At 42.7% G+C, this 15,885-nt stretch overlaps 1 protein-coding gene and 1 pseudogene across 1 annotated transcript; one reads left to right on the top strand and one right to left on the bottom strand.

Annotated features, from left to right (window-relative positions):
- The first annotated feature begins 677 nt into the window (after window positions 1-677).
- PEBP1 (phosphatidylethanolamine binding protein 1) lies at window positions 678-6,628 on the top strand. Its single transcript, XM_072953552.1, has 4 exons — window positions 678-954; window positions 2,137-2,250; window positions 2,951-3,047; window positions 5,672-6,628. Exons 1-4 carry the CDS (start codon window positions 751-753, stop codon window positions 5,887-5,889), a joined length of 633 nt encoding a protein of 210 aa, XP_072809653.1. The 5' UTR covers window positions 678-750; the 3' UTR covers window positions 5,890-6,628.
- Window positions 6,629-7,571: 943 nt separating this feature from the next.
- On the bottom strand, window positions 7,572-10,391 carry LOC102527747 (lysophospholipase-like protein 1; annotated as a pseudogene).
- Window positions 10,392-15,885: the final 5,494 nt, after the last annotated feature.

The raw sequence follows: 15,885 nt of genomic DNA on the forward strand, positions 1-15,885 counted from the left end.
GCCTCTTTTCCACCAAAGCACAGAATGCCTCATCCTGCTCTTGCCCTGAATTCTTTTCAGGGTGTATTGTGGGTCTGGGACTGCAGCGGCTAATGACCTCATCCTTATAGAACCTTGTGATGAGCGACATTCTTTGTCTTACAGGTTTAAAAATAATAACTTCTCAAAAAAAAATCATTTCCCAAGAATCCTGTTTGGACCATGTGGGGGTAGGGGGATCAAATACAAGTGCAAGTATATTTCTTCGTTAGGAAAAAATACTCAAAAGTTCTCTCAGACCCTTTCTGGCCGTTACGAAAGCCAGTGAGCATGCGCGAGAGTACAGTGAGGGACAGGCAATCCGCCCGTTTTAAGAGGTGCAAAAAAGCGAGGCCTTACCGTTTCTGCATTTAGAAAGTAGAGCAAAGAATCCTGCAAAAAGGTTAAAAAACAATCAAAGGTAGCTCAGGTGCATTTCTTAAAGCAACAATCTTGCAAACCCAGTTCTTGGGAATTCCCCCCCGGCTTAGGCGGTGGAGGGACGCAAGTAGCAGGTCCCTTCTGCGCGAAAAGAAAGGCCAAGCCTGCAGCGGTGACCCGGAATAGCCAGACGACTCGCGGTCAGGGTTCAACCAATCAAAGAGCAGAGTGGGGCCCACCTCGCCGGTGATTGGAAGATCGGGGAGGGGCGGGGCGGTGACTCCGGCGCATGCGCTCCTCCGCAGCTTGGCCCGAGTTTCCTCCGTGCAGTTTGCAGACCGCTGGGAGTGTATGTTGCGGATTTGCTCCTTCCCTGCTCTCCTTTGGCTTTCCCTGCTGTCTGCCCTGCTCAGCCCCGCGATGCCGGTGGATCTCAGCAAGTGGTCCGGGCCCCTGAGCCTGCAGGAAGTGGATGAGCGGCCGCAGCACCCGCTGCTGGTTAAATACGGCGGGGCGGAGGTCGATGAGCTGGGCAAAGTGCTGACACCCACCCAGGTACCCGAGGGCGGCGAGGGTGCAGCTGCCCGAGGCTAGGAGGCCCTCAGGCCGGCGGGGCGGGGACCCGAGGAGGTGGGGAGGACGTTCCGGCCTCCGTGTGTCCAATTCACCGAGAAAAAGGGGTGGTTATGCCCATGTAGCAGGCCTGAGGACGCCCGGAGCTTGGGGAACCCGGCACGTGGCGGGCGGGGCTCGGCCTGTGGGAGGAATTGACCCATTTTCCCAGTACTTCGAGGCGCAGGCAGTGGCGTCGTCCTGGAAACAGTCCAGATCGGGGCGGGGGGGGGGTCGGGAAGGGGGCCGTCCTCGAGAGGGAGTGGGCAGTGGCCACCCCCACGACCCCAAAGGCTTCCCTACGGTCTCGGGATTTCAGGCCTCAGTTTGGGGAGCAAAAGCCCCATCCAAGGGCGTATGACGCATTATGTAACCAGTGATCAGCAGTGCCCAGCCATTCCTCCTTTGTTTTAGCAGTCAGGAGCGTGAAGCCATCCAAATGTAAGTGCGTTCTGCAGATGGAAGCTCCAGGGTAACGGCCTTGTTTTACCGTTTGGCCCTTGGTTGCGACCAGGTCCTGGCTGCTGCAAGTGGAGAAACTCCTGTGTCCAAAACCGGGGAGTTGTTGGTCTTTAAACTCAGGGGCAGCGATGTGAATAGACTGCTCGGATGGTTTATTAGTTTAGATGTTTACAGAGTTTGTTTTGGGTGTTTAAGTATAAAGTGTTCCTCTCACGGCCTCCCTTTCCCAGACTCACTGTCAAGTCTGCCCATCTTGGCTTTCTCATTTTCTGTGCACTTTTAAATATCCAGTTAATTCAGATTTCACTTTAGCAGACCCGGGGTAACGTGATCTCCAAATCTAGAGACCCTCTCATTCCAGAAAACGTAAGATTGTAGTTGAGAGGACTACACACTCAGTCAGCTATTCGATTAGCTCCAGGATTAAAATCCTGACCCACTTGTTTCTGTTAATAACATGCTAGGATACTACCTCTCTAGTGTTACTGGGACTAAAATAAATAATGTATATTAAACTTCAGCTCCTGGCTCTTAGTTGGGTCACTGCACTTGAGCTTTTATTAATAATTTACTCTGCTTCACCTATGAGGAATCTGAGGTCAAAGAAAGAGTGTTGGTTTCTTCAGTGTTTCTGACTTAAGTGCAAGTCCATTCCTTCTGCAGGTTAAGAACCGGCCCACCAGCATTGCATGGGATGGCCTTGATGCAGATAAACTCTACACCTTGGTCTTGACAGACCCGGATGCTCCCAGCAGGAAGGACCCCAAATACAGGCAAGTTGGGGAATGATGTGGAAACAGTGAGTCATCCAAATCTGATCTGGTGCTTCTTGCACCGTGTAAGTCCCTCGCTGGACAGACTGTGCTGGGAGAAGTAGACCCAGTTTGGGATGTTTTCATCCCTGCTTAAGCCTGAGTGTGCATTTCACTCCCTAGAGCAAGAGTCTAGAAACTACAGCCAAGAGCCAGATCTGCCCCAGGCCTGTTTTGGTACAGCCCCACAAGCTGAGAATGGCTTTTTTGTTTTGAAGTGAATGGGGGGGTACCCTGAAGAACAATAATACTCTGTGACATGTGGGAATTACGTAAAATTCAGATTTCGGTGTCCATTTAGCTATAATAACTTATGTCCTGTCTCTGGCTGCTTTCATGCTTTTGGTAGCTGCAGAGTTGAGTAGTTGTGATAGAGACAGTACATTGTGCAAAGCCTAAAACATTTACTGCCTGGCCCTTTGCAGGAAAAGCTTGCTGACCCCCTGCCCTAGAGAATCGGAGGGAGGGAGGGAGTGGATGGGTCCTCTCTGCTGGCCCATGACGTATGCACTGGCCAAGAAGGCAGGGCCGTCCGTCTTGTCCGTCGCTGCATCCTGGTGTGGAGCACGTGCTTCCTGTGTGTTGGCTGGCTGCACTGTGAGTGTGTGTGGGTGTGTGCTCACTTCCATGGGTGCTGATGGTCCTCCGTTCTTCCACGTAGGGAGTGGCACCATTTCCTGGTGGTCAACATGAAGGGCAACAACATCAGCAGTGGCACAGTCCTCTCTGATTATGTGGGCTCTGGGCCTCCCAAGGGCACAGGTCAGTAAAGGCTGCTTTGGGAGGGGGCTGGGAAGGGAGGCTGGGTGCGTATTAGGAGTGACCTTAAAGTGCTGCAAAATTTTAGTCTGGTTCTTAGAGTTTTATTCTTTTATTTATGAGAGCCCTTACCCTAGTGAAGATTTTAGGCTACTCAGTTCCCCTCTGAGGCAGTTGCCTGTCTGGGGCACTCGGGACCTGCAGTAGTGTCAGGGGGCTAGAGTCTTGGGTACCAGTTAGATGGACGCAGGGTAATTGGTGAAGAGATACCAAGGAAGTAGCTTTGCAGAATGCTCAGAACAGCTTCCCAGGGAAGCTCCACATGGATTAAACAGTTAAATCATCTAAGTTCTAAATTGAACCTATGCCCTGTAGGATCTTTGAGTGTCTAGTTCCCATGAAAGTTCTCAGAGATAGTCATAGTTTCCAAATTAATTATAAAAAGTTGGCTTCTTTATCGTTCCCTCTTTGTCTCGAAAATCCAGCATGGTATCTTGAAAAGATCTGGAAGACTTGAAGAACTATATTGAAGATACTCTTATTGTATTGCATTATATTATACATTATATATCTAGAGAGAGAACACTGTATTGAACCTTTCCACGTTGGACAAATGCTGCTTTAGCTCATGGTGGGAGAAGTACTGTCAGTGCCCGCCATACTTACAGGGTGTTTCCATTTGCTGGAACAAGGAAGTGGTGGTAGGTGGAGCGTGGCAGAACACGAGCTCTGTACACACCGTCCAGCTGTGAGTTGGCCTGAACCAGGTACAAGAAGGCCCCTGACAAGGGACCTCATGTTTTATCTGTAGGCCCAGAAGCTTCACACGGCTCCAAGCCCTCTCATGCGTTCCTAAGAGGATGGCAGAGGGACAGCTTCCCAGCGATCTCTTGAGTTCTCTAGGGCAGTTATACAATTAGGCGGTTTAATTATGGGAACTGCACCCATGAGAATAAAGCGATTCTCACATAGGAGCTGTGTTCTCATTAACAAAAAGAGCTTCAAAAACTCACTTTCTTTTTTCTTCTTTTTTCATATTCTTTTAGTAAGGTCTAACTTACATTTAATAAATCATACAAATCAGGAGGGTTTAGTCAGTGACTATTGACTGGTGCACACGAACATGTACACACCACTGAAAATGAGGTGTGGGATATTTCTGTTGTCCCAGGAGGTTCTTTAAGTGATCTTTTAAGTTAAATTTCCCCAGGGCTAACCATTCTCTGACTCCTCCCTTCATAGATTACTCTTGCTGCTCATGGAGTCAGACATATGGTGCCATGCAGTATGCATTTGTTTTTGGTCTTTTTGACTCAAGGTTAACGTCTGAGAGATTCATCCATGTTATTGTCATATTAGTTCATTCCTGTTCATTGCTAAGTGGTATCCCATGGTGGGAATACACCATGCTTTGTATAGCCTTTCTCTGGACATTTGGGTTGTTTCCAGTGTTTGGAGATAACGAATAAAGCTGTTATTTCTGTTCTTGTCCTTTTGTGGGCAAGTATCTCCACTTCTCTTGGGTAAATGCTGAGTAGAAATGTTCGAGGGCGGGTCATAGAAATTGTCTTGAGTGTTCTCCAAAATGGCTGAAAATTTTTTACACTCTAATCAGCAGTATAGGAGAGTTTTAGTAGATCCATAGAAGATTCGTACCATATGTAGATCCATACCAAGATTCATCCGTGTTGTAGCACGTGACAAAATTTCCTTCTTTTTTAAGGCTGAATACATATATACTACATTTTGTTTATCCATTCATTCATCAGTGGACATTGACATTTGGGGTGCTTCACCTCTGGGCTATTGTGAACAAAGCTGCAGTGAACTTAGATGAATAAATATTTAAATAAATTTTTTTTTTTAAGTAGCTCACGGTACCTATTTGTGTCGAGTACTTGGAGTTTGCAGGAAACTGCAAGGGTAATAGGGTGCTTGCTGGCTGGTTTTAAAACATTCTTTGCTACTTAATTGGTTAAAGTGAGTTTGGGTCGTTTCTTTCAAAGTAAGTCTCTAGACATCTAAGAGGGTGAGTTTTGGAGGCAGAGAGATACTTTTAGGCTTTGCTGTGGTGTGATGAGCACCTGGTCAGGGACTTGCTGTGTTCTTCATCCATTTCTCACATGTTTTTTAGCACCTCCTGTTTACCATGCACAAGGGTAGGTTATGGGGTGAAAATGGCCAACAAGACAAACATCATCGCTTTATAGAGCTCTCTTTCTAGTGAGATTAAAAAGTAAGGATTTTAGGGAACAGTGTTACTGTGGAAGAAGTAAAATGAGCATTCTGGTGGGAGTGGTGGAAAATGAACAGCAATAGGGTTCTGGTGGGATAGACTGAGGCCTCGAGGGGGATGAAGGAGCAGAGCGGGAGGAGAGTGGTCAAGGGAAGACCCTGTGGGTCCTTAGAGGCCGGAACGTGGGGTAGGGGCTTTATGCAGATTGCAGCGGGGAGCCACTGGGTGGTTTTCAGCAGGTGAATGACCCACCTCTCAGGATCCTCAGTGTCCCTCTCCTCAGTGGGGTGGTCTGGGTCCCTCCAAGTTGGTGAGTTCTCCAACAATGGGTGACATCTCCCTCTCAGATGCTGAGCTGTGTGTATGTCTCCCCTCCTGCCTCTCCCTCCAGGTCTTCACCGCTACGTCTGGCTGGTTTACGAGCAGAACAGTCCACTGAAGTGTGACGAGCCCATCCTCAGCAACCGGTCTGGAGACCACCGCGGCAAATTCAAGGTGGCGTCTTTCCGCAAAAAGTACGGGCTGGGGGCCCCGGTGGCCGGCACGTGTTACCAGGCGGAATGGGACGATTATGTGCCCAAACTCTACGAGCAGCTGTCTGGGAAGTAGAGGAGGGCTAGGAGATGGGAACCGTCCCCAGTGTTGCCAAGCAGTGTTTCAAGTTTAATGATGCATGTAGATTTCTCCCCTTCCCTGTTCCCGAGCTCTGAGCAGTCAGATCTAGGTTTAGGGTGACTTTTCCTTCTACCCGTCCTAATTCTAGAGGGTCATACACTCTGGTTTATGTTTAGATCAAATCTGACGTCCATTTGGGGGGATATTTTCATACTGTGATGGGGTCATCAAAATGTTAACGTAAGAGTAGCAACCCGGAATTTAAGGAAGAAGAAAATTCTGGTAAAAAGACCAGGTCTATCGTAATAGATTAAGAGCATCAGAGAATCTTCAAGGGAGGTTGAAAAAAGATTTGTGGTGAGCGGGAGCCCATCTTCTAGCGTGTTCTCACAGCCCTGTCTCTCACCAAGACAACCAAGGGCTGGCATGTTCACTAACCACCCCCCACCCCCATGTGGTACATCTCAGGCTGGTTACTGGGTGTCAGTGGCCTGCTCTGGCTGCTTTCAAGAGCAGTACTGGAAAAGCAATAGAGCTTTGCTTTGCTGTTGGAGCCCGGCCACCTAGAGCTGCAAGACTGGGTGAGAGGTTTATCAGAAATCTGAAAATCTATGCCTGTTAAATTGATTGTTCTTCTTTGGTGTAAGAAAAGCCAGCTTGGACTTGCTGAATGTTGTGTTAATTCTGCTATTTGCTTATAGTTGAATAAAAATAAAAACGTTGTGTGGATGAACCAGGCCTCCAGATGTTTTGCCCTTTCGTGTGTGGGGTTTCCTAAATGTGGGAAGTCATGAGACAGCCCCTAAGGGTCAGTATCCCGTTTCCATAACCAGCAGGATGATTGGGACTTGATTCAGGGACCAGAGGGTCCACACTTATACATGTCCCACTAAATACAGCAGGAGCAACCATTTAAACTTGAGGTTTAAAGAAAAAAAAAATCACAAAACTTTAGGCCAAGTCTTCTTGCCCCAAAAGCAGCTTTGCTTTTTGTAATTGGTCCTTTCCACCTGACAGTAAAGCTAGTTGAAAACCTTCCTCCTTGGTGTAGTTCTGTATAATGACTGAGAAATTGGCCCACGTCTCTCACTGTTCTGATTGTAATCCCTATAGAATCTGTACCAAAAAAAGAGGGGAAGGTGGGGCAAGGGAGGATGACTTTGACACCACTTGATGTACCAAAAGAAAGGATGGAAATTGACACAACATTGTAAATTGACTATAACTCAAAATAACATTAAAAGTGTATATATTCATATACATATAACACACTCTCTGGAAAGATCTATAACAAAATGTTAATGGTGGATGCTTCTAGGCAATGATATTAAAGGTGTTTTTTACTTAAAAAAAAACAAAAAACAAAAAACAAAGGAGGTTTCACTGACCTGGTCTGTTGATGTGGAGGGATGCTGATCAGGCCTGGCACGTGCTCAGCAGGGCTGGGCCCTTCTTCCCTTTCATGGCAGTACTTTCTTCTCTGGAAAAACTTGGAAATGTTGCCTCATGTAGTCTCTGGGGGTGGATGAGGTAGGGTCAATTTTTTTTTTTAACTTCAGGGTTTTAAAGTTCAATTTTAAAAAATATTTCTTAATATTTAAAGTATTTATCAAATTAGAATGTGGTGGTAAAAATCTCTTCACAAAGATGTCACCTATAAACCAACCAGCCTTGATTCATTCAGTTTGCCTTTCCAATCCTGGTCGCTTTGTGAGAATCCACGACTTCAGATTTTCTAGCTCACCTTTGCTTAACTCCTGGTAAACACCTGGGAAACTATGAAATTTTGTGCTCACTCCTAGAGATTTTTAACATTGAGTTTGTCTCTTCATCCCAAGAGTGAGGAACTAACTCATCTGCAGTACCACAACATGGAAATAATTCAGGGAGTACACCATCACTTTTCTGAAGAGCCTGGTAAACAGCAGATGTTTTTATTCAGAAAAGCAGAAAGAGCAAATACTGCCGCAACTTGGTATTTCTATATGCTAATTGCATTGCCACGCACCCACCCATAGAAAAGTCTACTAATACCGTGTTCTTCTTGAGGCCACTTTTTACTTCATCAGTCAAATGTGTAAGCACCTGACACATTAACATCAATCGATTCAAGGTGTTCTGGGTAGTCATTAGATACAAATCTGTCTGAATCATCCACTGGAGATTGCTCCTTTCAAAGGAGTAGATGGTCAGGGAGGAGCTGTTGGATAAATAACTTTTATGTGTTGGAATATTAAACCTTGATGTAAAACTTGCTATGTCCACATTCTCAGTCCTTGTCCAGAGTCACCTGGGCTGTGCCGGAAGATCAGAGAGGTGCCATGCCTCCCAGCCGGCCACACGGTGCAGCGCTGCAGGCCCAGGGAGCATGAGGCAGCCGCGGTGGCTGCTGCCTTGAACAGGGGTGAGGTGTGTGTCCCAGGCCCCGCCCACTAAAATTCAACTTTTAAATAATATTTTGTAAAACAGACGTTATAAAGGAAACAACTACCCTGTTGACCTTAAAAATAAATGTGAGGATAAACAAGTTCCTACTGTATAGCGCAGGGAACTATATTCAATACCTTGTAATAGCTTAAATGAAAAAGAACATGAAAAGGAATATATATACATATAACTGAATCACTATGCTGCACACCAGAAATTAACAACATTGTAAACCTGTACTTCAATGTAAAAAATAAAACGAATTAATAAAAAAATAATACATATGAAGAGATGTGTAAGTAATCTTAGGAGCAAAGGGATACCGTGCTTCACCTATTAAACTGGAAGGGAGACTTGAACTTGCCCAAGGGCACCAGGCTAGGAAGTGGGCGATTCTGGTTCTGCAGGCAGCTCTGGCCTCAGAGCCCAGCTTATCACTGCCGTGCCTACTTGCACACAAAATACCCTTTGAGGCTCAGCCTCCTCATGTGCAAAATGGGTGGGGGCGGTGTCGGGGGAGGAAACATTAATCTGCCTTGTCTATCTCAGAGGGTTGTTGCAGAACCACAAAATGATGTTTTGTTGTGATTAAGTGAATTCATCCACGACAGTGATTAACGTGACCTGACTGACATGCAGGAACACATGACCACAAGTGGCCCGCTCTCCTCAAGGCTGCTTCCTGGTTTATCAAAAGTGTGTCTGCAGGGTTTAGGGTGAAGAGAGATAGGAGGCTGTTCGATATCATGGTGCAGCTTCAGCAGCCCTGCCAGAGCCCAGGATTTCTACTCTGGAGCCTTGCCCATCATTCTGACTTGATGGCAGAACACATGTCAAGCGTGGCAATTACTCTGGAAGTCCTATATTAGATCCTGATGAACAGATCCTAAGACCAGGCCTCAGAAACACAGGACTGGCATCTCTCTCATACTTAAACGTGACAGTACTGGCCCAAAGCCTCTGCTGGGTCAGAGAGTGAACTGTGCAGCTTCAATGCCTACTTTTAAAACCTTTCAGCTGTTTGCAGCTGCTCTGGGATGTAGATCCTTAAATGGCCTATGAGGCTCTGTATGATCTGAGCCCCTTTCCCCTCTCTAGCCTCCTACAGTTGTCTTCTCTTTAAACTCCAAACTTGCTGGCTGCCTCTCAGTTCCTGGATGGGCCAGACTACTTCCAGATTTGGTCTTTTACAGACGGTGCCTGGAATCTTCCCCTTCCACTTTGACAATATCCCATTCGCCCTTTAAGTATTCCTTGACTGACTTTCAGGGAATCCTTCCACAACTAGGTAAGATTCTCCTGTGCTGCTTAAAATTGTAATTTTAAAATATGGATATTGTGTAATTTTTAATTTAATGTTTACCTCCTCTATGAGTCGATCCTTCACGGAGGGAAGGGCAACCAATTTCCTGTTCAATTATCTCTAGCATCGCACATATGTCTCACATACAATGAAATCTCAGTGACCATCAGTCGAATGAATAATTGTAAAGGGGTTCTTAAGTTTAGGGAGCATGGGCTTCTTTATATTCATACACTGTGCCAAAAGAGTTCCTTCTCGCCTTTCCCAGATGTATCCTTCTACAAAAACTCACATACAACTGAGTTTTTACAGAGTTCTCTAAAGCCCATTCGTCAACTGCTTAATTCTGATGACCACGAACATCAGAAAGCTAGTCTCAGTCTGATGTCCCCTCCAATCAGGAATCTGTATCTTTTAGCTTTTTTCTTACCCTCCTCTTATCTCCTTTCCTCGATCTGCTTGTACCTTTTTCTTGAGGAAACTCAAATGGACTGAAAAATTTCCAATAGTCTTACGATCACATTTCTGGAAGTACTAAATAGGGCCATCTCTCGGATTCTACCTTGATAAGCTCCCGCTTAACCTGTTAACAGGTAGAATATTTCTTTTTCAACTTTATTGAAGTATAATTGAAGTGCATTATGCTGCACATACTTAAGCTTGTAATTTGATAAGTTTTATGTAGGTATATACCAGGAAACCATCACCAAGATCAAGATAAACAATTCCATACCTCCAAAAGCTTCTTCACCTCTCTGTAATTCATCCCTCCTCCTTCTAGCCTTCTCCCACGTCACTACGGATCTGCCTTCTGTCACTATAGTTTCCATCTTCTAGAATTTTACATAAGTGGAATCATATCGCACATACTCTTTTTTGGCCTGGCTTTTGAGGTTGATCTGTGTTGCTGCACGTAGCAACAGTTCAAGTAGTATACACCGTGTGCACATAACAATTTATCCATTCAGCTGGTGTTAGACATTTGAGGGTTTTCTAGGTGTTCTTGCTATGGCACAGCTGCTATGAATATGTGTATAGGTTTCTGTGTGAACCTAGGCTCTCATTTCTAGTGTAAAAACCTAGAAGTGGGATTGTGGGTTGTACACTAAGCGTGTGTTTAACTTCATAAGAAACTGTCAAATTGTCTTCAAAAGTAGATGTACTATTTTACATTATGAGACTTTCACTTGCTCCACATACTCAACAAAATTAGTATTTTCTTTCTTTTTTTTTTCTAGACATTTTCATGGACACGTAGTGTTCTCTCTTTTAGGTTGGATTTCCCTGATGACTGTTGATGTTGAACATTTTTCCATGTGCTTACTGGTTATTTGTATGTCTTTTTTTTGGAAAGTGTCCATATTTTGTCTCATTTTCTTATGGCTCATCTTTATATTATTTAGTTGTAAGAGTCTTATATATATCCTGGACACACACCTTTGTCTGAAATGTGTTGTGAATACTCTCTTGGTCAGGCTGTGGCCTGTCTTTGGAAGAGCAAAATTTATTTGTTTTAATGAAAGTAAAAATAAATAAATAAATAAATAAATAAATAATGGTTCCTACTTTTTCTGTTCTAAGAAACTTCTGCCTAGTCCAAGCCCACAAAGATTTTCTCCTGTTTTCTTCTAGAAGTTTTATAGTTTTAGATTCTTTACTTGAGTCTATCATCCATTTTTTTTTTACACTGGATAACTCTTTTATTAAAGAGCACAGGATATAAATCTATGCTGGAATGAATATAATGAATATTTAAATCTTGAAAATAGACACAGCTTGTTAGATAATCCTAAAGGAAAAGTTCTTCTTCACCAGGAATACCATTTTCCTTGAATCACAAGTAGAGGATTATTCATTATTATTCAAATAGTTATAGATTAATTTCCTTTATAAGAACAAAGGCAAGGATGTCCACTGTAACTAGGACTGTTAATATTACACTAGAATTTCTAGAAAATATAATAGGATAAAAGTAAAGCAAAACAAAATAGTAAGAGATTTAGAGAAAGATAATCTATACTTTCATTATTTGTGTATTATCTAGAAATGCAAAGGAATCAACTTTATATCTTTTTTAAAAAAATTTGTTTATTGAGTTAGTCATTTTACAATGTTGTGTCAAATTCCAGTGTAGAACACAATTTTTCAATTATACATGAACATATATACATTCATTGTCACATTCTCTTTCGCTGTCAGCCATCCCAAGATCCTGTATATATTTCCCTGTGCTACACAGTACAATGTTGTTTATCTATTCTACATTTTGGAATCCCAGATCCTTCCCACCCCCAGTCCCCCTGGCAACCACAAGTTTGTATTCTATGTCTATGAGGCTGTTTCTGTTTTGTATTTATGTTTTTTTTTTAAGACTCCACATATGAGCGATCTCATATGGTATTTTTCTTTCTCTTTCTGGCTTACTTCACTTAGAACGACATTCTCCAGTAACATCCATGTTGCTGCAAATGGCGTTATGTTGTTGGTTTTTATGGCTGAATAGTATTCCATTGTATAAATATACCACTTCTTTATCCAATCATCTGTTGATGGACATTTAGGCTGTTTCCATGTCTTGGGTATTGTAAATAGTGCTGCTATGAATATTGGGGTGCAGGTGTCATCCTGAAGTAGAGTTCCTTCTGGATATATGCCCAGGAGCGGGATTCCTGGGTCATACGGTAAGTCTATTCTTAGTCTTTTGAGGAATCTCCATACGGTTTTCCACAGTGGCTGCACCAACCTGCATTCCCACCAGCAGTGTAGGAAGGTTCCCTTTTCTCCATACCCTCTCCAGCATTTGTCATTTGTGGATTTTTGAATGATGGCCATTCTGACTGGTGTGAGGTGATAACTCATTGTAGTTTTGATTTGCATTTCTCTGATAATTAGTGATACTGAGTATTTTTTCATGTGCCTGTTGATCATTTGTATGTCTCCCTTGGAGAATTGCTTGTTTAGGTCTTCTGCCCATTTTTGGATTGAGTTGTTTGTTTTTTCTTATTTGGTCGTATAAGCTGCTTATATATTCTGGAGATCAAGCCTTTGTCGGTTTCATTTGCAAAAATTTCCTCCCATTCTGTAGGTTGTTGTTTTGTTTTACTTATGGTTTCCTTTGCTGTGCAGAAGCTTGTAAGTTTAATTAGGTCCCATTTGTTTATTCCTGCTTTTATTTCTATTTCTTGGGTAGACTGCCCTATGTGGGTTTGTCACCAGTTGTGGGTTCTGGCCAGCAGAAGTCCCACCGAAATGGAATGAATTACTCAAGACTGTGAAAAAGTCAAGAGAGCAAGAGGGAGTCAGAAGCCAACTCCACGAACCTCTCAAATGCCCCCACATTTATTGTGTACAATCAAAGGAGAAATCACTGACAGCTGTGTGATGGAATGCAGGAATTTAGGGAAAGACAGGGTGGGATCTAGAATATAGAGTCTGGCTCAAGGTCAGAAGACCCTTTATCTTTTGGTAAATCATGTTCCTTTGACATTAGCGAGCCTTATAGTGTATCAGGGCAGAACTTCTAAGAAGCTACTTAACATTTTTCTTGGACTCCGGAGGCTGTGCCTGTCTTAGGTTGCCCCCCTCTGGGGGTCTTACCCGTCATTGGCTAACCAGCCTTCTCACCTCTGAGTCTACAGCTTTTTATAACTTGTTTACCATTCCAGCCCAAGACTCGTTCCTTTTGGGGGCCTACAGTTTACCTTTAGGGAAGTTGTGGGAAGAGGGGAGCAAGATACATTCTTATAGATATGTTAAAGCAGACCACCAGCCCAGCCAGTTCCTTGCTTTGGGGATAGAAGACTATCCTACAGCAGGCACGCCCAGTGCTTATAGCCCAGTGCTTATAGCCGAGGGCCTGGGTGGTTGCTTTGCAAGGAGCAGAGTGCTATCTAAAACCTCAACTATGCAAGCAAGGCAGTTACTAAGCACATTTGCTCTTCTTGAAGGAGACAAGTGGCTGGGGTCTGTTACAATTTGTTAACCCAATCATGGGCTCCCACAGCCCTAGGAGAACATTTCTGAGATGTATGTCAGATAATGTTTTGCCTATATTTTCTTCTGGGAGGTTTATTATATCTTGTCTTATTTTTAAGTCTTTGATCTATTTTGAGTTTATTTTTGTGTATGGTGTAAGGGAGTGTTCTAGCTTCATTGATTTACATGCTGCTGTCCAGTTTTCCCAACACCATTTGCTGAAGGGACTGTCTTTATTCCATTGTATAGTCTTGCCTCCTTTGCTGAAGATTAGTTGACCAAAAGTTTGTGGGTTCATTTCTGGGCTCTCTATTCTGTTCCATTGGGCCATATGTCTGTTTTTGTACCAGTACCATGCTGTCTTGATGACTGTAGCTCTGTAGTGTTGTCTGAAGTCTGGGAGGGTTATTCCACCAGCCTCTTTTTCTTCAGTAATGCTTTGGCAACTCTAGGTCTTTTATGGTTCCATATAAATTGTATTATGATTTGTTCTAGTCCTGTGAAATATGTTCTGGGTAATTTGATAGGGATTGCATTAAATCTGTAGATTGCCTTGGGCAGTATGACCATTTTAACAATATTGATTCTTCCAATTCAGGAGCATGGGATATCTTTCCATTTTTTAAAGTCTTCTTTAATTTCCTTTATCAGTGTTTTATAGTTTTCTGTGTATAAATCTTTCACCTCCTTGGTTAGATTTACTCCTACGTATTTTATTACTTTGGGTGCTATTTTAAAGGGGATTGTTTCTTTTCTTTCTTTTTCTGTTGATTCATCATTAGTGTAAAGAAATGCAACTGATTTTTGAACGTTAATCTTGTAACCTGCTACCTTGCTGAATTCTTCGATTATTTCTAGTAGTTTTTATGTAGACCTTTTAGGGTTTTCTACATATAGTATCATGTCATCTGCATAAAGTGACAATTTTACCTCTTCTTTTCCAATTTGGATCCCTTCTATTTCTCTCTCTTGCCTGATTGCTGTGGCTAGTACTTCCAAGACTATATTGAATAGGAGTGGTGATAGTAGGCATCCTTGTCTTGTCCCAGAATTTAATGGGAAGCTTTTGAGTTTTTCACCATTGAGTGCTACGCTGGCTGTAGGTTTTTCATATATAGCTTTTATTATGTTGAGATATGTTTCCTCTATACCCACTTTGGTGAGAGTTTTTATCATAAATGGGTGTTGAATTTTTTCAAAACCTTTTCCTGCATTTATTGAGATGATCATGTGGTTTTTGTCCTTTCTCTTGTTGATGTGATGTATTACATTGATTGATTTGCATATGTTGAACCATCCTTGTGTCCCTGGGATAAACCCCACTTGATCATGATGTGTAATCTTTTTTATGTGCTGTTGGAGTCTATTTGCTAGTATTTTGGTAAGGATTTTTGCATCTATGTTCATCAGTGATATTGGTCTGTAATTCTCTTTTTTGGTGGTGTCTTTGCCTGGTTTTGGTATCAGGGTGATGGTGGCTTCATAGAATGAGCTTGGGAGTATTCCTTCTTTTACAATCTTCTGGAAGAGTTTGAGAAGGACTGGTATGAGTTCTTTGTATGTTTGGTAGAATTCCCCGGTGAAGCTGTCTGGTCCTGGACTTTTATTTGTAGGGAGGTTTTTTATTGCTAATTCGATTTCATTTCTATTGATTGGTTTGTTCAAGTAGTCAGTTTCTTCTTGAGTCAGTCTTGGTGGACTGTATGTTTCCAGAAACTTGTCCATCTCCTCCAGGTTATCCATTTTGGTTCCATATAGTTCTTCATAACAGTCTCGTATGATATGCTGTATTTCTATTTTATTTGTTGTAATTTCTCCATTTTCCTTTCTTATTTTGCTTATTTGTGCTCTTTTTTCTTCTTTGTGAGTTTGGCCAGAGGTTTGTCGATTTTATTTACTCTTTCAAAAAACCAGCTTTTGATTTGATTGATTTTTTTCTATTGTTTTTTAAATCTCTATTTTATTTATTTCCTCCCTGATCTTTATTATTTCCTTCCTTCTGCTGACTTTTGGGTGTTTTCACTCTTCTTTTTCTAGTTATTTTAGCTGGTTGGTTAGATTGTTTATTTGAGATTGTTTTTTTTTGAGGAAGGCCTCTATCACTATAAACTTCCCTCTTAGCAGTGCCTTTGCTGTGTCCCATAAATTTTGTGTGGTTGTATTTTTCATTTGTCTCAAGGTATTTTTTAATTTCAACTTTGATTTCATCATTGACCCATTGATTTCTTAATAGCATGTTGTTTAATCTCCATCCTGCTGGCCTCTCCATTGGTACTAAACAGATA

The sequence above is a fragment of the Vicugna pacos genome, chromosome 32 (genome assembly GCF_048564905.1).
Source record: "Vicugna pacos chromosome 32, VicPac4, whole genome shotgun sequence".
NCBI lineage: Eukaryota > Metazoa > Chordata > Mammalia > Artiodactyla > Camelidae > Vicugna > Vicugna pacos.

Bases quoted from the DNA above. Each gene is read 5' to 3' on its own strand.
- PEBP1 (XM_072953552.1), top strand. From the start codon at position 751: ATGTTGCGGATTTGCTCCTTCCCTGCTCTCCTTTGGCTTTCCCTGCTG. The intron at 2,251-2,950 runs GTTGGGGAATGA...CCACGTAGGGAG, and splicing joins AGGACCCCAAATACAGGCAA to TGGCACCATTTCCTGGTGGT. The intron at 3,048-5,671 runs GTCAGTAAAGGC...CTCTCCCTCCAG, and splicing joins TGGGCCTCCCAAGGGCACAG to GTCTTCACCGCTACGTCTGG.